We start from the raw sequence: 21,645 nt of genomic DNA, 5'->3' as shown, positions 1-21,645 counted from the left end.
TCCGTATATTCAGTAGCGATATAGCAATGGAGTTTGGACTAGACAAGTGTGCTGCATTAATAATGAACAGAGGGAAAATAACAAAAACAGAAGGAATAGAACTGCCCAATGGAAGCAAGATCAAGAACCTGGAAGAGAAAGAACATTACAAATACTTGGGCATTCTCCAGGCTGATAACATCGCACACACTGAAGTTAAAAGAAAAATTGGAAGTGAATACGTCAGGAGAGTTAGAAAAATCCTCAAGTCCAAACTCAATGGTGGGAACACCATACAAGCCATAAACACCTGGGCTATACCTGTTATCAGATACACTGCAGGAATAATAGACTGGACCCAGGCTGAGCTAGAGACGCTGGATTGTAAGACCAGGAAAATCATGACCATCAATCATGCTCTGCACCCCCGCAGTGATGTCGATAGGCTATACCTCCCTTGCAGCTCAGGTGGAAGAGGAATGCTGCAAGGCCATCAAACAGTAGAGGAGGAGAAAAGAGGCCTTGAAGAATATATAAAGGACAGTGAAGAAGATGCACTTAAAATGGTCAAGAACGAGAAACTATTCAACGCCAATGAAAAAAGCAGGCCTACAAGAAAGAAAAAGTCAAGAACCGAGCAGAAAAATGGAAAAATAAGCCCTTGCATGGTCAATATTTGCACAATATAAGTGGAAAATCAGACATCACCAAGACCTGGCAATGGCTTAAGAATGGCAACTTGAAGAAAGAAACAGAGGGTTTAATACTGGATGCACAAGAACAGGCACTAAGGACAAATGCAATAAGAGCAAAAGTAGAAAAGTCAACAACAAACAGCAAGTGCCGCCTTTGTAAAGAAGCAGATGAAACAGTGGACCACCTAATCAGCTGTTGTAAAAAGATCGCACAGACTGACTACAAACAAAGGCATGACAAGGTAGCAGGGATGATACACTGGAACATCTGCAAAAAAATACAAGCTACCTGTAGCCAAACATTGGTGGGACCATCAAATTGAAAAGGTTGAAGAGAATGAAGATGTAAAAATATTATGGGACTTCCGACTACAAACAGACAAACATCTGCCACACAATACACCAGATATAACTGTAGTCAAGAAGAAAGAAAAACAAGTTAAAATAATTGACATAGCAATACCAGGGGATAGCAGAATAGAAGAAAAAGAAATAGAAAAAATCACCAAATACAAAGATCTACAAATGGAAGTTGAAAGGCTGTGGCAGAAAAAGACCAAAATAATCCCAGTGGTAATTGGCGCCCTGGGTGCAGTTCCAAAAGACCTTGAAGAGCACCTCAACACTATAAGGGCCACAGAAATCACCATCAGCCAATTACAAAAAGCAGCTTTACTGGGAACAGCCTATATTCTGCGACGATATTTATAACAACTAACAATAAAATTCAGCCATCCCAGGTCCTTGGGAAGGACTCTATGTCTGGATAAAACAAACCAGTCAATAACACCTGTCTGACTTTGTAAACAAGAAATAACAATACAAGTGTGTGTTACATCTTTCCATCACCTTGGGAAATGGGTTTTGGGGTAGAGTGTTGATTCTGAAACCTGGGAATTCTGCCCTGAGTGTATGTACAGAATTTAATTCTAACTAGCTGACCTGGCTGAGAGCATCTGCGCCCCTAGTTCTCCCTATCTCTCCTCCCCCATCTTCATTTCTTTCTCTCCCCGCCTTAGCCTCATTCCTCCCACCCCCTGCCCGTTCTCCCTCAGCAGCCAGGCTGCTTCTCCTTGCTGGCCGGTTGCCACTTCTCAGCCAGCCACCTGCCAGCCTGGCGGCGGCGGCCACCTCTCCTCCACAGTCGCCTACTGGTCTTGCGGTGGCCACTTCCCCTGCACTGTTGGCCAGTCTGGCGGCCGCTGCTTCCCCTGTGCAGCTGGCCTTCTCCTCCGCAGCTGGTCTTCTTCTGCGCAGCCAGCTGGCCTGGCGCGCCTCTTCTCCTCCCGTCCGCGTCACTAATCGGCAGCTTGCTCGCGAACTCTCGTGAGAGCTGCCACTCATGGGATTAGTGACGGGTACATCAATAGCATTACTGCATTGCAACAAAAAACTTACAGAGCAACAGAATGCTAAAGGAACAAGTTAAGCCACAGTCCAGTTTGCCAATAAAATGGGCATGCAAATAGCAATTTTTGGCAAACCTGATTGCTGAAAGTTTGGGACTCTGTTTATTCTCAAGAATGACCAGAGTCAGTGCTGATCATTTTCCCAAATAGTAGGTAATGTTGACTCTGCATAGTACTTAAATACTGCATTTTATTTTTGACACCTCCCTCTTAGTGGTATTTGCAGGGCATTCTCTTGTTGACATCCACTCAGCAGACGTTACCATTTTACCTTAAAGCAGGGCTGCACAACTTCAGTCCTCTTCTTTGATGAACGACAACTCCCCTCATCCCTAGCCACTGTGGCTGGGGATGATAGGAGTTGTAGTCCCCTCTGAAGCCTCTGATGGATCCTCTTCCTGCAATGCCTAACCTTTCCTCTCCTTCTCCATATCTGCATTTACTGTAGAGGAGTCTGGCCATTGCTGGCGTGGTATATTTATAACTGAATTCTGAAAAAAAGAAAAGGTGGGTGGGTGGGTGAGAAATGTGGATAGATCTCGACAATTGTACTTCAGCAGAAGTGGTGCAAGCCAAAGAACAGAGATGTCCTTTGTATTGTCATAAGCTGATAGTCTGTGTCCTTGTCGGTGCTGCAGCTGATGCTTCTCATAGCGACATGCTTTTCATGTTGCCTGCCTGACCACCTTGGAAATGAAGGAGGGAGTCTAGGCACACAGGAAGTGGCTTTTTACTGAGCCAGACCATTGGTCCATCTGGCTCAGCTGACAGCCGCTCTGGGGTTTCAGACAGTGGTAATTTCCAATCCTACCTGGAGGTGCTAGAAATGGAATCTGGGACCATCTGTATCCAAAGCAGGTGTTCTACTACTGCACTAGTCTCCTCTGCTAACTAGGCAAAGAGATCCCTTTTAAAGGGGTGATTCTCTGATATTGAGCAGGGGGGAGAGCCACTGTCTCCCTTATGTGAGCCCTTTGAGGACAGCAAGCTACGTATTCTTTTCCCACGTAAATCGTTTTGAGAACTTGTTTTTTGTTGAAAAGCTTTATATAAATAGCAGCAGTAGACGCTCCATTTCTTAAGCTGGTGTTCACACTGGAAAAGCATGCAGTTTAAGTAGGGCAGCAAATGCTTTCATCTGGGCTTTTTGAAAAAGTATGCAGGTTTCCCTCTTCAAGACATGACTGGAGGAGCTGGTGTCCAGACGTCTGTCAGCAAGCAAGGCACTTCAACTGCCTTGAAGGATGATGTTTCAGAGACAGAGATGAGTAGGGGCCTGGTATTCAGAAAAATCCACCTATAGACTCATGCATGCCCCTAACTAATAAGAGAGGAGAAAGCTACAAGAATGGCAGTGTAGGGAGTCTTCAGTACCTTTGTCAAATCATCAGCCAATACACAATCACATATTTGGGCTGTGAGACATTATGGTTCCAATTCTCACCACTAACTGGAAAGCCCATTGAAGCTACAGGTTGCCAAACTGCAAATGACATGAATTTGATTTGATAAGGAAGCAGATGAGAGATTATTAATTTCCAGTTTGCTAGGATATAACACTAATGAGGCACGTGTGTGTGTGTGTGTGTGTGTGTGTGTGTGTGCGCGCACACACACTCCAGGATATGTCAGCACAGCAGAGTCAATGCACTTCCCATTGTATTTTATTTACTTTCCACATGGAACTTGAGCACATAAATAGCCTGGAACTCATTCAGCCAATGCTCATTTTTAAAAAAACAAAAAACTAATTCTGACACAAAAGTTTAAAAACACTCTGTGTGGCTGAACATAAGATTCCATACTCTGTCCTTGCTGGAAATTGTTTATGGAAGTTTGTGCCATGGCAACAGAATTGCCTGTCTCTTCCTCACCTGAAGGCATTATGTAAATACATAAGGCTTTGGTGCTAGGCAAACCATGATGCCTGTAAGGGACACACAATATTAAACGGTGGTGGTTCTGACCTCCCCCGCCGCCCATTTAAGAGTCACACATATACAAGACTGACACACCACACAGTAAAATGCAAGTGATTCAGTACCATTTACACAGCTGTGTGTGCCTAAAACACCTCTGTGGCAGCAGTGGAACAGGGTTGTTCTAAATTACGCAAGAGCAGTTGTGCAACATGAACTTAACTGGTAAGAGCCCCTGGTGGCACAGTGGTAAAACTGCCGCCCTGTAACCAGAAGGTTACAAGATCGATCCTGACCAGGGGCTCAAGGTTGACTCAGCCTTCCATCCTTCCAAGGTCGGTAAAATGAGTACCTAGAATGTTGGGGGCAATATGCTAAATCATTGTAAACCACTTAGAGAGCTCTGGCTATAAAGCGGTATATAAATGTAAGTGCTATTGCTATTGCTATTGCTAATAATGGAGGTCATGTGGCTTACCTCCTTTTGCACAATTTAAAGTTGGAGCAGAATAGCCCTGCTCAGCAACAACCCCATGCAGTGGCACTGGCAGTGCTGAACCACCCCTTTTGCTGTGGATTAGGTCAGCTGTTCCCCTTGCCGCCCTCTCCCTTCTATAAAATAAGTATTCAGAAATGTCAGAAAATGTTGGATGACATTTCCTTTCTGAGCTACGCAGGGTCCTTAGTGAATAGTACTAATGAGAAACTGGCTGATAACAATGTGATTTTCCCCCCCTTAATGACCTCTGTCTTAAACAGCTGCAAAAGATCTCCCTCTCCCTCCCCCCACAGTAAAATTACCTAGAATGCCTGATGAACATTGGGAAACTTTAATTAGTCCTTCCTCTCTTGCACAGAAATCTGGTACCACACAGGCAGCATCATCATTAATAATGAAAATGCAACATATGTGGTGATATAGTTAACTTTTATTGCTGGAAACAGCTTGGATTTGTCTCCTAGAAATCTTTTCTTTTCTTTTCTTTTCTTTTTTTACAGAAAAGCCTTTCCTCATGCTTGTGGCAGGAAGTGAACCACCTACACTTGCTTTAATCAGTGACTTGGAGAAATGTATTGAAAAGTCATGCTTTCTATTGATTTCTATTGCTTGGCAAAGAGTCGCCAATGGATATGAAATGGAGACAGATCCTGTTAGTATATATAAACTATATAGGGCTAATTAACACTTCATAAAAACAACCCATTATGGAGCTGAATTTACTTTTGGAAGCCTAGTGATAACCTTTTAATATTTATCAAGGAGGAAGGTGTTTTCAGATGCTGGAAAGTAGCCCAGTGGCTCTGTTTTTAGCTAGTTTGGGTTGAAATTGTGATACCTGTTCATATCTAAAAACCTGCCTTCATCATGTTTAGTGTGGGTCAGTTAACTTTGCCTGTGCATGTGGCATCTGAGGGACGTGTGCCCTTCAGACTCCAAGTCCTCTTAAGAATTCACTAGACACCCGTAGCTGTTTCAGGCCTGATTTTTCTAAACATCTAAGTTAAAATAAAGGGGGTGGTCTTAATGCCAGTAGGCTGAAGAGTTCAACCACTAATTCTGTTAAGGATCACTAGAGTACATATTTTCAGTGTGGACAGTTGCTCTTAGCAAGGAAACACCTGCAACTGTTTGCCATACTTGCCAAAGACTGTTGCTGGGTAAAACAGATTTGCAGTTATGTATCTTGAATAGGAGAGGCACACCATACTAGTATCTGATTTCACAGGCAAAGGGATTGAGAGCCAAAAGAGATACAACAACCAGCACCGTGAGATGTAGACTGGTAACCAGGGGCGTAGCAAGGTTGGAGTGGGCCTGGAGATGAGATTTTAAAATGGGCCCCTCACTGCTGATTAACAAAGGAGACTTTCAACCATGCAATGCGATCCTATGTATGTTTTCTCATAAATCCTAACAAATTCAGTACAGTTTGCTTCCAGGTAAGTGTGTAGAGAATTGCAGCATCAGGCAGCAACTCTAACCACATTTAGCTGGAAGTACATTTCACTGAAACCAAAAGGACTTTGTAATTTTTTGTCACGAAACAAGCCACTTATAGGACTTTTTTGAAGGTTTTTTTAATTTAAAAAATATTAAAAACCAACAATTTGCCCAATCCACTTCAATTTACATATACATATTCCTCCCACATCTCTCTGTTGAAAACCAAAGCCCTAAGCCCAATCACTCCAGGTGATCTAAAGGCTGGGGTTGAAATGAGGTGGTGTTTTTTAATGAAGGCCAAGGGCAGATTCTTCCATATTGGGGTGGAACTACTTTTTAAAAAATAGTTTTTTAATTTAAAAAAAAATTAAAACTAGAAAATTCCTCAATCTCTGAATTAAATATTCAAGGCATTTTAATGTGCCCTACATCCCACCCCCACCTTATATTAAAGCTCTATGGCAAGCAATCCCTAAATATCTGGGCGGGTGGGGGGAATAACCACAAAAAGGAAATCACATCCTACCTCCATTACTAAGCCTGAGGAGTCAAAAACTGAGCAGAGCTGTGGTGGGCAAAGGCAGCCAGTGCTGGCCACCCTGCTTCCCTCCTTCCTTCCTGCCTGCTGGCACTAGAGTTCCACCTTCAGTGAGGCCTGCATAGAGGCCTCTCTGGAAGCCCTGCCTCCTTGCCCACCCACCGAACAGCTGAGAGGCAGAGACTGAAGGGGCTGCAGCCACTGGAAGGCTGCTTTGCTCCCCTGGCCAGAGCAGGAGGGCTAGCAGGAGAGGGGGCCAGCAGGCAAGGCAAGGGGGACTGGCTAAGGGGCTTTGGAGGGCCCTCCAGGCCCTGTGGGCCTAGAGACATTTGTTTCCCCTTGCCCAATAGAACCTATGCCCCTGCCCGTAACAGTTACAACACCTGGAATTTTAAATTTTCAAAAATGATGCATTTTCTGGTGGTTGTTTTCTGAAATATCAGTCCCATTCTGTGTTTAGTGGCCAACATGATGTGCACTGTGCCAGGGATGGTGTGATCCATGCTGGGATTGCTGCAGACTTGTCAGCACCCCAACTATTGAGACTCTGTGGTTCTGTAAACAGTGCTACTGTAGTTATTCCTGTTTGGAAAATGGGAATAACTGTGGTATTGTTGCTTGAGCAATTGGTAGTTTCAACAGCATTGAGGTTCTTACAAGTCCACAGTGGCCTCAGTGTGGATCACACCATCACTGCTACAGTGCACATCATGTTGGTCAATATATTTAACTTACTAGGGGCATTGTGAACAGTCAGGATCTCTTGATGCTGCAGCAGTGCCAATGCTAGACAGGTATGGAACTGGTTGGTCCCTTAGAAGGGCAACCACTGAGGATAGAAGTAGATTAAAATTTTAAAAATTAAAAATATATTTAATTAGTTTCACTGATGTTTCATTTTATGTTCACAGCCTTATGTAACTGTTGTGTGAGTTAAGCAGTATAATTAAGAACCTGGGTTCTGAAATAAGAATGGGATAGATCAGTTGGCCACTTATCATTCTTTATTCAAGATACTGTAAGCTGAAACTTCCAATAGATTTATAAGTCCTGCCCAGGAGGTCATGCCTGGAATGACAATGACTGGAATGTTTGAAAATCAGAACAAAACAAACAAAAAAGGACTTCTCCGTGAAGATCAGCCAAATCATTAGTCTGTAGGGCAGGTCTGTACAAGGCCCAGTAGCCATGTATAACACCTGCAAATGTTCTTGCATTATAGGACAGGCAGCAAAAACATGAGGTTCATGGAGACCTCCATAGATTGTTGGTAGACTGCATTCAGCTTGATGGACCAAAAATTGTATAAACTTGCAATAGGGTCAAAAATGATCTGTTTGCTTTGTAATCTCACATTTTAGAAAGGAAGGTTTTGCTGGTTACTGACCGTAATAAAGATTGACTAAAGGAAAGAACTTGAAAGGCAGGTGAGCGACACTTCAGCTACTGTAAGAACCACCACTACTCTTTTTAGAGGTTACATACTGAATTAATTCTTGTTCTGTGTGGTTTAGCTAAAGTGATGGCAGTTTGGATATATTATACATAAGAGCTATTCCTGATGTCTTATTGGACATGTGAATGCTCTGAAAGAACCCCAATATTCATTTGTTTTCCATGCAGTTACATTATTTTTACAAGACATGTTTCTTGTGTTTGGCTTTGGCATACCTGTGATAAATGTGGTAACTCCAATGACACGAGCTATTCTAGTTGCAAAAAGGAACCTGGGCTGGGTCTCTATAGGGAATATACAGTTTATTCCATGCACCTATGCATTGCATAAGTGAGTGAATAGAGCATATAATATGGACATGCTTTCCTATTTTAAAAAAAAAATTTAAAAAACGATTTTATCAGATGCAGAAGGGGAAAAACATAGATGGGCATAGTTCATGGAGATATTAATTTTTAAAAGATGTTCAAAGCCAGAGACCTCATGAACCCTTCTAATGTAACCATTTGCTGCTATTGGATTACTCCTGGATTCCTAAGGATCCATTTCACCACAACGGGTTTGCATTCTAATAGTGACCTTAGCCTATCCAGCATAAGCACACAGGAATATCTGAGAAAGTTACATGGATGGGTCATTTTCACATTTTGCTTTCAGTGGGTATGCATTTGTGAAAATAATTTAAAAAGCCATCCTGTGACTATGAAAAATTATGGTGGAACTAGTCTGGACCATAAACATTCTGTGGCTTAACTAAAAGTAAAGGCTCCCCACCATCCAAGATATGAATCAGCAACCAGAAAGCTTAAGCAAAGCCAGGAAGAAAACTCTGACACACAAAAAAGAGGTTAGCTTCTGAGGCACTCATAAAACATAGTAAGAGTTGACCAAATAAATTGTGTTCACATTAAACCAACCTTGCCTTGTACAAAAGCCTGCTCAACAAGCATCAATCAACAAACTCAATAGATCCAATAGATGTCCATTTTAAATGACAGAGTTCAATTTCACTGGCATGGCTTGATTTCTTGTTCTCCCTTGTGGGGATTTTTGCTTCCAATACAGTACCTAATTTTTCCCCCCTTGGAAAGGCCCAGGTTTTAGCTACCATGCAATGGAGTTCAAATGCAGATGCATCTTGTCTACTCAAAAGGATTTGCCACTTCATACCGTATGCAAGCATGGTTTCTTTGAAGAGAAATAAGATTGTCCTTCAGTGCAAGATTCCTTATAACTCTTCAGTGGCTCTAGCAGCAGTAACCACAACCGCACAATAAGTGTTCATAATTGCTGGGAAATAGGTGTGATGTTTGCATATTCTTTTGTAATTTGCTGCTGGACTGGCAACCTCGCCTTCAGCATGTATCTGTGCTGTGGTTGAGATCTTCAGTGCTCCAGTAATCATGTGGTGCTCCTGCCCTTTTCAGAAACCTCCCATGCATCCTTTCTGTTGCTTCTCCCCACGTCACTGGTGAATTAGTGGGCCATTTGTGTATTTTGTCTTGTCCTCTCTCCCTCTCTCTCTTTTTGTAAGTAGTAGAAGTATTTACTTCTCATCCTCATCTCCCTCACTCATGCTGCTAATGGATGCTGAGGCAGCTTTTGGAGACGAAGGGGGTGAAGCCTTCGTGAACAGCCAGGGAGAAGGGGGAGATGGAGACCTCGACGGAGATCGTCCACGTGTTGGACTGCTTGTAGGACTTTGCCTTGGAGACAAGGCTTGAAGCATACGTCCACTCCTCTCTTGGAACATCTGCTTCTGAAAAGCAAACAGAGAAGAAAATAGGCATTACAAATGATCTCTTAAAACAAGATCAGGAGAACCAGAGTTTTTATTCTTGCACATGCAGTTCATAAGCCCAAAAGTTTTTATTTGAGGAATTATCCAGTGATCATTATTTATGTGGAACAGAAAATGGAGGAAAGCCATTTATAAATCAAATGAAGATCTAAAATAGGGCTGTACATCCGGGACCCTCCAACTGTTATTGGACTACAGCTGTAATCATCCCTGGCTATTGGCCACTGTGGCTGGGGATGATGAGAAATGTAGTCCAGCAACAGCTGGAGAGTGAAGTTGTACAGCCCTGATTTAAATTTTACATTACAGATGTGGGGAAAGCAAAAGGCAGCTTCAGGGTCATGTGCAAAAACAAACACTGGAAACCTTCTGCTCCATAAGAATATTCTGAATATGAGTGCAGCTTTGAAATGGGTGTGTATGGCAGGGGGATGGAGAGATGAGGTACCCCAATGCAACCTTGTATTTACTTGGGCATGCTATATAAGAAAAACCCTGCTGGATCAAGTCAAAGGCCCATCTAGTCCAGCATCCTGGGTCATGCAGTGGCCAACCAGAGCACATTCCAAACTAGACCCTGCAACAGGGTAAGGACATATCTCAGAAGTGTGCTTCCACTCTTCCTGCATCCTGACACTGCACGGGGACAGCAGGATGCCATTCACATTTCCAATGCCTTGTTGCGAATTTAATCGCTGCTATATAGAGCAAGGGTGTCGCACATCTGGTGTGAAAAAGTTGCTGTTTGGGGGGGGGGGGTTAGTTGCTGCGAGACTGCTCCCCCTGCTGTTTACGTTACGAATGCGACTTGCCCCAACAGAAGCATTTTGCTGCTGTTCCAGCAGATAGTCTGGAAAGTGCTCAGGTGCAACAGGGAAGTCTGCAAGCGGGGAAGAGAGGACAATTGTTCACTCCCATTGGTGCTTCCTATCACTTAATGTTCAGGGGCATGCCCTCTCTAATCCCGATGGAAAGATACAACTATCCAGGCTAGTAGCCACTGATAGTTCTATCCTGCATGTTTCCTGAAACTTTTGTAATCCAGTATCCCTGCTAACTGAGCAAAGAGACACTTTTTAAAGTGGTGATTCTCTTATATTTAGCAGGGGGAGAGCAACTAGCCCTATCCAGCCCAGCCCAGCATCCCTCCAGTGGCTGTTGCTGTTATCTGCCCAGGGGTATAGCTAGGGGAGAGGGGGCCTGTGTCTGCCCCTCTCCCCAGCAGCTCCTCAGAGTGAGGGAGATAATGAAGAAAATATGGAGGAGTGGAGCTGTGGTGGTGGTGGGGCCTCAGGAACAAGGCCATCCTTAGAGCAGGCGACTGGGACAGTCACCCCCAGCCCCACGCTGGGAGAGGCCCAGCACCAGTGGGCAGGCACTTTGGATGGGGAGGGGAAGGTCTCACCTGACCCTCCTGTGCTCTGCTGCTGTGCCCCCACCCCCTGCGTCTCCATGGCCCAGCACCACTGCTGGTAAAGCTCTGCTTGTAGCTAGCTGGGAACAGGAAATTCCCTGTTCCCAGCATACCGCAGGCGGGGGGGGGGGCAATGTCACACTGCAGACACCATCTTGAGTGCCCAGTAGTACTCAATAGCTTGACTGCTGCTGGGCACTCAAGGTGGCATCTGCAGGGTGACTTCACCCCCCTCCCCCAGGGAATTCTGGGAACAGGGAACTTCCTGTTCCTAGCTAGCTACAAGCAGAGCTTTACCGGCAGCAGAGACAGCATGGCTGTCTCTGTGTGATGGTGCCAAGCTGCGGCATGGTGGGGGGGGGGGGTAGCAGCAGAGTGCCAGAGGGGCAGGTGAGACCTTCCCTTCCCCATCTAAAAAAGAACTTACTTGCTGCCTGACATTGTTTTGAGGTCTTGTGCTCCTCCCCCCTATCCTCGCTGGGAATTGCTGAGTGAGTGGGATGTATTTGGCTGTTGGGCTTGTCTCCCCCAAGGAAGGTAAAGCAAAAACCCCAACCTTTATTATGTCTGTTTTTGTGTGTGAAAGTGATTTGTTCCCTTTGCTTAAGCCATGAACTGTCTGTGTGAAAGAAGCGATCTCAATTTGTGTGCATATGTTTCTTTTGTGCTGTGTCTGTGTGTGAGAGAGAGTTTTACACTTTAAGAGGGAAGAAAAAATGCTGTCAAAAGAGATCTGTTTTTGGTTTTGTTCTTGAGGAAACTAAACACTACATGTAGTTCTAACCTGGTGTGTGTGTGTGGCGGGGGTATGTGTTTCTCCTCCCTCACCTTATTAAAAATATTTATATGCTTTTTTTAAAGCAACAAAGTTCTCAAAATGGCTTAAATAGCAAAATATGAGGAAATGGTTTTCTCAATATGTCACCCCTTAAAATCATTACTATTTTATTTTGTTTTGTGCTTTTAACAGTAGTTCACATATAAATAACTTCCATATTGTCTTTTTAATAAGTTTGTAATGGACTAAAATACTGTGAGCATTTCTGCAGTGCCACACATTTTCTTGATGCCCATTAAAAGACTGTTTCAAAGGAAAAAAGGAAAATAAAACACCACCTTTGGTAGGTTGAAGTGGTGAGGCAAGAGGGATGAACTGAAGAATAGCTGGGAAAAGGGGGAGGAAGCTGTGGCTTGATATTCTTGTCTATTTATTTATTTTTATTTAACAAACAAATTGTAAACACAAATTTTCAGTGCATTATTGTACAAATTTTGCTGAATCATGCCCATTTTTCTTAATAGTATTCCTGCTTTTGTGGCACAAAGTGTGCTTTACTGTCAGTTTAAAGAGCAACACAAGACCAGGAAAGGAGAACTGGTCTTGTGGTAGCAAGCATGATTTGTCTCCTTAGCTAAGCAGGTTCCGCTCTGGTTGCATATGAATGGGAGACTAGAAGTGTGAGCACTGATATTCCCCAGGGGATGGAGCTGCTCTGGGAAGAGCATCTAGGTTCCAAGTTCCCTCCCTGGCATCTCCAAGATAGGGCTGAGAAGAGATTCCTGCCTGCAACCTTGGAGAAGCCGCTGCCAGTCTGTGAAGACAATACTGAGCTAGATTGTCCAATGGTCTGACTCAGTATATGGCAGCTTCCTATGTTCCTATCATATCTGGGTTTCTGTCCAATATATTCAATTAGTAAATGAAGCCTGTTGTTTGGGCAAAGTCATTTTGCACAGATTGTGCAGACTTAAACATAGGTATTTTTTTAAAAAAATTAATGTGCTTGCAAAAGGGAAGTAAAAAAAGTTTGAAATTGGTAGGATTCAATTTCAAATGTTTTTCATTTTATTGAATAATTACTATATATGGTAAATGTGAATCTGAGAAAGATCTCCTTCTTTGGGGCATGATGTGGTTTGGGAATCACCAATATGATTGAGTGGTGAACATCTGTTGAGGACAATGAGAGTTAAAATCTGCTAGTTATCTTGAGGATTTCTTCTTAAAAAATACAAGCAAAATGTTATTTAAACCTTCCCCCCAGCATATTCTGGTATAAAAGTGTAAAGTAGTTCATTCAGCTAATTTCAGTGGCAGGATTGTTCATGCTAAATTTGGTATCTATAGGTATCTATACTGTTAGGAAGTATGACTGCATTTTACACAAATTATCCAACATATATAATGGATTATTTAACTATAACCTACACTCAGTGGTCACCATCCAACTTTGAGTTAAGTGTTGGGAATCCAAGTGTGTTCCTTCAAATGAGATTTCTATTGCGAGAGAATTTGATTTTGGAATTCAAGTTTGGAATGCAGCTGTGTTATATTTGTATATATTTGCACCTGTGTTTTCAATATTAGGCATATTAGACTGAAATGTTAAGGGGGCACCACACATGCTGATTTGCTCCCAGCCCTGCACCCCCCTAGGGACAGGCCTGCTCAGGAGCTGGGGCCCCTGGGTTCTTTGAATCCGTCCACTCAATTATATTTACACCCCTTTTAAGGATGTGCACAGAACCAGCGGGGGCTGGTTCGACGGCGGGGTGTGTGCGCAGCTTTAAGGGCAGGTGAGCTTTCCCTGGTGAGCATTCTTATTTTGCTATGCATTTAGTTTAAATTATTCCCCTCCATATTCTGTGCTATTCTTCAGTTATTTTTATTGGACCGATTGTCTGACTCAGTATATGCCAGCTTCCTATGTTCCTATGTTTTGAGCTCTGGCTCTTTTAGCTGTTTGGAATTTTAACTGATTGCTTATATTTGATTTTATTTATTTGATGGCAGTAATTAACTTTTTTGTAAGTCACCCTGGGGGCCCTTTTTAGAGCAAAGGGAAAGACATAAAACCTAAAATAAAATAATTTTAATAACAATAAAAGGATTGGGGTTTGTGTGTGTGCGGGGTGTGGAAGAACAGCAGAATTACTTGCCCTGGCAGACACAAGTGGAAAGAGGCAAAGTCAGATTAGTAAATCATACAGAGATGGAGCAGGCAGCCTCATCTATGTTTTTAGCAATTTTTAACACTGTGTTAAATTTTAAATTATTTTAATGTTTTAATAGTTTAATTTTACTTTATTGTAAACTGCCTTGAGACATATGTTTTGGATGGTATAAAATATATCAAATAAATAAATAAATAAATCTATGAATCGGTGCTTGGGCTGATGGGAAACTTTAATTTGTTAATTAATGAATTTCTTGCAGCACATTAGTGAGCCCCAGCACAGTGTGAGGGAAAGGAAGCAAAACAGGGTCCTCACAACAGTGCTAAAATAATCTCTATGTCTTTTTAAATAGGCTATGCACTCTTCACCCTGCATTTTACAAATTTAATGTGGGATTAAAATGTATTAGTTCATAAATGGTTATAATAATAGCATATTAATGGATGCACATTTCTTTTGAAATCTGAGAGCTGAGCATGCCTGGAAGTATTCCTGTATATCCGAAGTCAACACTGAAAGCAACATCTGATATAGAAAATTAACATTAATAACAATTTTGACAGTAATAGCAAGTTATCATAAAAAGCTCACCTTTAGCAGTTACTGACATGGACTTAATTTCACCCCCCACCCGCCGTAATACCACAGCTTCACTGTCATTAAGCTTTTCTCTAGAACAATGCCAGCTTTGATTTCACTCTTCAGTGAATAATTTTATATGACTTGGCTCTACAAAGGCCTTAGTCTAAAATTGCTTCTAGTTTCCTGCTCTGTAACTGCTGCCACTATCAGCCATAGAGGAACAAAAATTCTTTTCATTTTAAATTTTCAGGCTGTGAGGGAGCTTGCAGCCAAAGCCAAACTCTGAACTTGCACCTCCTCAGAACCAGTTGTCCTGAGCCAATTATGTGGCAGTTTGGGGCATGCAAAGTGCCTTTTGGTTCTAACCATGTTCTCCCTACACACAAAAAAAGAGGGGGGAACCCTTTGTGAAAAGACACTGAAAGGGGCCAGAGCTCAGGACCAAACTACATGTTACATGAAGCACATCATATCCATGTTTGGTTTTTGTTTCCTGAATAGCAGCCTGATCAGGCCTGGGGATGCAGTGTGGGCCAGGGGAAGAGGAGACTGAACCCTTTGCCCCGGTTGTGGTCCTGATCTGGATCAGCTCCCCATGCAACTGCTATTTGCCACAAAAAGAACGCTGCCATTACCACCAATGGCAGCTTCGCTCCTGGAGAAAATTGCAGACGTAGAGATGAAGAGGGGCTCTGATGCAGACTACGACCATGGCAGAGGCAAAGGGTTCAATCCCCTCTTTACACCACAGCCACCACCACATCAGCAATGAAATCCACCACATGGCTAAGAAACAAAAAACTAAGAATGCAAGGGCCAAATATGTGCCAGACGTAACCTGTACTGGCATTCAGTGGCAGAGCACATGCCTTATGTGAGGGAGGTCTCACATTCAGACCCTGGTGTCTCATTAAAAGGCTCCTAGGTAGCAGCTCCAAGACCTTAGAGAACCACTGCCATTTAGAAGAGAAAAATATAAATATAAATTTAACAATAAATAAATAAATAAATAAAAATAAAATAAAATAGGGCTCATGGGCCAAACACAAAACTCAATATAAAGCAGCTTCATGGTTCCCCATTTTTTTGACAGGGTGCTGAGGTGAAAACATTGTGGCTTATCCATGATTGTGATACAATCTGATTCTTTGGGCGGGTTCAGACATTGTGTGGAACCTCATTTGAAGCTAAGCTCTGTGTGATGTCCCTCAGCCCCAGAAGTGTGTGCTCCCATTCCCCTACAAGTGCCTACTTCCTTTCTAGGTTAGGATTAGCCAAGACTGGTTGTGACATTTGAATCCACCAATCTTGACTTATTCTTTTCTTCAGAGAACCTAAGATCTGAATCCAAGGGTTCAAGTTAGTTTCAGATCTCAGGTTCTTTGAGGAAAGTACCTAAAAATAAGCTGAGATTGGTGGGTTTGGATGTTGAGACCAATTTTGCCTTATCCTAACCTAGAAAAGCAGTAGACACTTGTATGGGGATGGGAGGGAGGAACAAATGCTCCTCAGGCTGAGGGAGCTCAGCCTTAACCGAGGTTCTGTACTAAGCCTGAACCCGCTTTTTTCCTCCCAAGACCAAATTCAGTACTAGGAATGTGTGAACTGGTTCAGGGGTTTGGTTCGACAGTTCGGGGTCGAACCGACCCCCCCCCCCCAGTTCTGTCCAGACTGTGACTGAACCCCCCGCCAGTTCGTGATTTTTTTAAAAATAAAAAAAATATTGATTTACCTCTGGCCCCTTTGGAGGGCTTCCTAAAGGCCGTGGAGTGTGTGTGTCCGCAAAGGTTCCCCCTCCCCCCACTGGCCTTCGTAATCACTGCCACAGCCCGTTTTAGTGGCATTTTCGGCCCGTTGGGGCCTCCGTAAGCCAGCACGGTGGCCATTTTGCCTGCCGCCACACATGCACAAATGGCTTCTGCAAGGCCCGGCATGCCCCAGGGCCTCACAGAGACTTTTTGCACATGCACGGTGGCCATTTTTTAAAATTTAAAACCGAACGGGGGGTTCAGAATGGAACGGGGGGTTTCAAAGGGGGGCCAGATCGAACTAGTCCAGTCAGGTTCAAGTGCAGTTTGCACTCGAACCGAACTGGGCCAGCCGGTTCCGTGAACACCCCTATTCAGTACTGCCTTTAAAAGAACTGCAAACTAAATAAATGATACATTATATATCAGAATTCTTGGCCACATTATATATCAGAATTCCTAAGACTAATGATGATAATACAAGGAATGTACCAAACCATGCTACTATTGTTATATAAACCTTACTGCAAAGAAGAGGAGCTCTGCTTTTATCAGGAGCTCTGATGGAATAAATCAACAGCAATCAAACAGCTTATAGTATGGTGAGATATCTACCCAAGCTCCATCGGGTCCAAACAGCTCTAAGAAATTGCCAATAAATTCTCTAGATTTCTCTTCCCATTTCTGGATGAGATCATGACTTTTTTCTTCAACTCGATTCACAAATTCTTTAGATTTTTCTTCCACATTCTTGACTTTTTCTTTCATTTTGTCTACTTGGTTCTGAAAGCGATATTTTTTTTCCTGGTAAAATATAAATATAAATGATACAGACATATCAAGAGACAAGGAGGCATCAGGAAAGCTAGACTATGCTGGAATGTCCTGGTTAGACCAGAATTAATATGAGTAGCATTGCATTGAATGCTGATTATTCAGTATGAACTCTGAAACAACATGGGTTGTTAAAATCCAACCAAGAAACATTTCTAGATTTTTATCAATGCATCATTTTATTATTAAAAGTATGGTTCATGTAAAAAATTTCTGTCTAACAGAAAATGATCGTGTGTGTGTGTGTGTGTAAATAAAATGATTCATAGGCCAAAACATCCTTATCTTTGTCATCATTCAATACATCCTTTAAAAATTGATAGCCCTAATATTAATTAATATATTATTTCTTAACTACATTTAGGATAACCTTTCTTATTTTCTCAAATGATTTTGTCTGTATTCAGTGAATAGCCAACAACGCATCAAATCCTTTTATACATTTCTCTTTCCCATTTTTTAAAATAATATGTGATTTCATATATGAATGCTCTGTGCCATACGCTTCTTGTCCACTGAAGGAAGATGGGCCTCCTTCCAGTTTTTAGCAACCAAAACACAAGCTGTCACCAACATATTCCCAATCATGATTTGATTATTTGGATGAACACCATTTCCCCCCAAGCAATATCACTGCTGGCTCCATTTATAAATCACATTTTGTTAGTTGTTTTATTAATGTTTGTAAAATATGCCAAAAAGATGTTATCTTCCGGCAGGACCACCAAATATGTTTGAACTCAGCTGCTTCCTCTTTGCATTACTGACATTTAGCTTCTGGCAGCTAATACATTTTCTGGAATCTCACTAGGGTAGAAAATGAAATTTACTTTCCCATAGTCTTTTCTATTATTTACTCTTAGGAAGGATGTAAAGCTTCTTTATCACACAACAGTATATATGCTGCTTCATTTTATAAACAGTGAGACCTGTTCTACATAGATAGAAGTGGTAGAGATCGTAGTGGTAGAATACTGGACTCTATCTTTTCAAATTGCATGTGGTGCGGATCACAAATAGTAAATCAGAACATCCATTCAAAAATATGACCTTCAACTGCAATCTGGAGTGATATCACCCAGAATTCTGTTACATCCATCTACCATCTCATTCAGCAGAATGTATAGAGCAGTTCTTATGCTTTGGTAGCATAGTGAAGTCTTACATATAATGGCTGACATCCTGACTAAACCAGCAACAGTGCACCAAGAAGATTTGATATATGTAGTAAAGTAGTCACAGGTATGATGTTGATGCATGATGGTATAAACAGGTTTTTTGCCTTACATCTATTAAGAATATATGCCATGTCTGAAACAGTCCTAAAACATGTCCTAAACAGTCCTCAAGTAGTTCAGAAATGTTAACAGGAAAGGAGCATACTGACTGAAGAGCTCTAGCATTAATTAATGTCAAACAGAACATAAAGCTCATAATTATGATTATCGGTTTATAAAAACTACAACAGTAAAACTTGCTCCTAGTTCTCCTGCTCACCCTTCTCCTAATTCAGCTTAGGCTTTGAACATGACTTAAATCAAAAGGGAGAGCAGGTTGATGAACTTACATTTATAAAGCTAACATTCAGCTCTTTAGCAGTATATCCTCTCTGAAGGTTGCGGCGGGCATAGACATCATAATCACGTACAATTCTAGTGATAATATCGGAGGTTGAGATGCCTTCAGTTCTTTGAGTTGGTACAAACATTCCTGATTAAATGGGAGAAAGAAAAGAGAAACATGATGATGTCTTCAGCTTTTATATAAGCATCATTGTTTCAGAATGATCCTGTTATCATTTTTAATTCAAATATTTTGTTACTATTAGCCTACAGATGGTTCAGCTCAGGATAAACTACTTCACAGCATCATAATCGCCATACACACATGAAAAAAAGTGGCAAACATATACTCTGACAAACATATACTGGTTATGAATGTCAGAAGTAACCATATAAACCACTGCTGATAAGGTGAGGAGTTTTTCTTTAGTAGAGAACTTCATCATATTGATGGAGTGAAGTTAATCATATCATATTGAAGTTAATCATACCATATCATATTCACTTATATCATATTGATAAATGAAGTTAAGCATGGGTCAGTTCCATTCTTGTTATCAGCATAATAATAATAATACCCCATCCCTCCAGTGCAATACTGCTCGGGGTGGCTTCCAACAATAAGATAGACACAGATACAAGTAATAAAATTATATATATTTTTTTAAAAGTCAGATTAAAAACAATTATTAGGTTCAAATTAAAACTGAAAATTACAAAAAGCTAAAGAACCTACCAGATATAACAAAATAATAATGATATTATAAAGCCTCCTTAAAAAGGTGTGTTTTAAGATGTTTTTTAAAAACACTGAGGGAGGGAGCATGGCGAAGCTCTTCAGGGAGGGCATTCTAAAGCTGAGGGGCCACAACCGAAAAGGCCCTGATGATGATGATCAGATGGCCCTGGCAGATTCATATGGGCGAATGCGGTCTGACAGGTACACCGGCCCCAAGGGCTTCAAATGTCAATACCAGCACCTTGAATCTAGCCTGGAAGCAGACTGGTAGTCAATGAAGCTGACGCAGGATGAGTGTAATACTTGTGAAGCGACTCACACCCACGAGCATCCTTGCGGCAGCATTCTGAACCAGCTAATGCTTACGAACAGTCTCCAAGGGCAGCCCCACATAGAGCACATTGCAGTAGTCCAATCTGGATGTTACCAAAGCATGAGTGACTGAGGTCTGGTCCGACTTCTCCAAGTAGGGTTGCAGCTGGCGTACTAGCTGTAGTTGGTAAAAGGCACTTCTGTACACCATCACCACCTGAGCCTCCAAGGACAGCGTTGGGTCCAGAAACACCCCCAGACTGTGGACTTTGTCTTTCAGGGGGAGCATGACCCCTTCCAAGACCAGATTTACCCCATTACTCGGATGATCAGTTCTAGCAACCCAGAGCACTTCTGTCTTATGTGTCTCATAAGGCACATTGAAACAAATCCATAATTTAAAATAGTGATAGTTGTACAGATATCCTGGAGAGATGACCACATTCATGTAAAGTCTACATTCTATTTGTGTTGACAGTAGCCACACCTTCTCACATTTCCCTCTACTTACCATGAATATAGGTCTTTTAAAACACTTTCCCATGCAAATAGTAGAATTATAGAGCATATCTAGAACCTACTGTTGTTCAGGTATCAGGCACGGATAGGGATAAGGCAATGGAACAAAACAGTTCTATTGTTGTGTACATGTTGAGTCATTAGTCAAAATCTTTATTTTGATGGTTTAAGCAACCAAAAGGACAAATGATATTTTGCTTCTTTCTAATCTTCAGTTCTCAAATTAGGCAAGCCTCCGTTCAGCATTCTGAAGTGGTATTATCTATAAAGCTCTGGGAGGAAGCTTTAATTACTTCCTTCTTCTGCACTGTTAATTGTGTTGATAACAACTTAAGTTAAAGAGATTTCTAAGATTAGACAGCAATTTAATTTGTTCTCTTGGGCTCAATTGTGAAGCCAATAAAGACAGTGGAAATATTCCATTCTCTGTATGAGGACATTCTCTGTACGAGGACTGTGTGGAGTTCACACCTCACAGTTCAGAGCACTGAAGTTTGTCATGACTAAGCACTACATCATCAACAGAAGCCAGCAAGGCACCTGCTTTTTAAAAAAGAACGGAATGAAAGAATTGTCTGAGTGGGTGCTGATATGAGACTTTAAAGTGGATGATAATATACTGCCACAGTGAATAATAGAACATCAGAAAATACGACTTTTCAAGATGGAAAGGAATTACAAAAGCTGTCACCACTTCATGTCTTTCTCCCTTTTTCTAGTAATGTGTAGAACAACACTAAATGCAATGTGACATCATCATCTATATACTACTTTATCCCTATCTCACATTATTGGCTGTCAGAAATGTGGGCAGGAAGCACATAGTCCAATGACATACTTGGTGTTAAAGGTAAAGGTAAAGTGTGCTGTCAAGTCTATTTCGACTCCTGGTGCCCACAGAGCCCTGTGGTTTTCTTTGGTAGAATACAGGAAGGGTTTACCATTGCCTCCTCCTGCATAGTGTGAGATGATGCGTTTCAGCATCTTCCTATATTGCTGCTTCCAATATAGTACCAGTGGGGATCCGAACCGGCAACCTTCTGCATAAAACTGAAAAAAGGGGAGAAAGAGACACTGAGCAGTGGCAGCTCTGTTTCTTCTAACATCTAGTTGCACCTTATGAAGGATCTAGCTCCATGACTCCAGAGGCCTTCAGTTTTCAATCCTTCTCAAAGCAAAAGTGTCCTAGGGAGTGTGAGGTTTAAAAAAAGAGTAGCAGAGCCAACCTTAGGCTT

At 41.9% G+C, this 21,645-nt stretch overlaps 1 protein-coding gene across 6 annotated transcripts in view; it reads right to left on the bottom strand.

Annotated features, from left to right (window-relative positions):
• Positions 1–3,731: 3,731 nt before the first annotated feature.
• Positions 3,732–21,645, bottom strand: part of PCYT1B (phosphate cytidylyltransferase 1B, choline) — a 70,550-nt gene continuing 52,636 nt past the window's right edge. For all 6 annotated transcript variants that reach the window (XM_053312423.1, XM_053312422.1, XM_053312421.1 and 3 more), the window contains 3 exons: positions 18,846–18,988; positions 17,060–17,248; positions 3,732–9,700 (listed from right to left, as the gene is read on the bottom strand). In XM_053312423.1, the coding sequence (XP_053168398.1) occupies positions 9,488–9,700; positions 17,060–17,248; positions 18,846–18,988 (545 nt within the window). In that variant the 3' untranslated portion in view covers positions 3,732–9,487. The remainder of the gene's footprint in view (positions 9,701–17,059; positions 17,249–18,845; positions 18,989–21,645) is intronic.

The sequence above is a fragment of the Hemicordylus capensis genome, chromosome 3 (genome assembly GCF_027244095.1).
Source record: "Hemicordylus capensis ecotype Gifberg chromosome 3, rHemCap1.1.pri, whole genome shotgun sequence".
In the NCBI taxonomy this organism is placed as follows: Eukaryota; Metazoa; Chordata; class Lepidosauria; order Squamata; family Cordylidae; genus Hemicordylus; species Hemicordylus capensis.
This window is presented reverse-complemented; position numbering and strand designations above follow the sequence as displayed.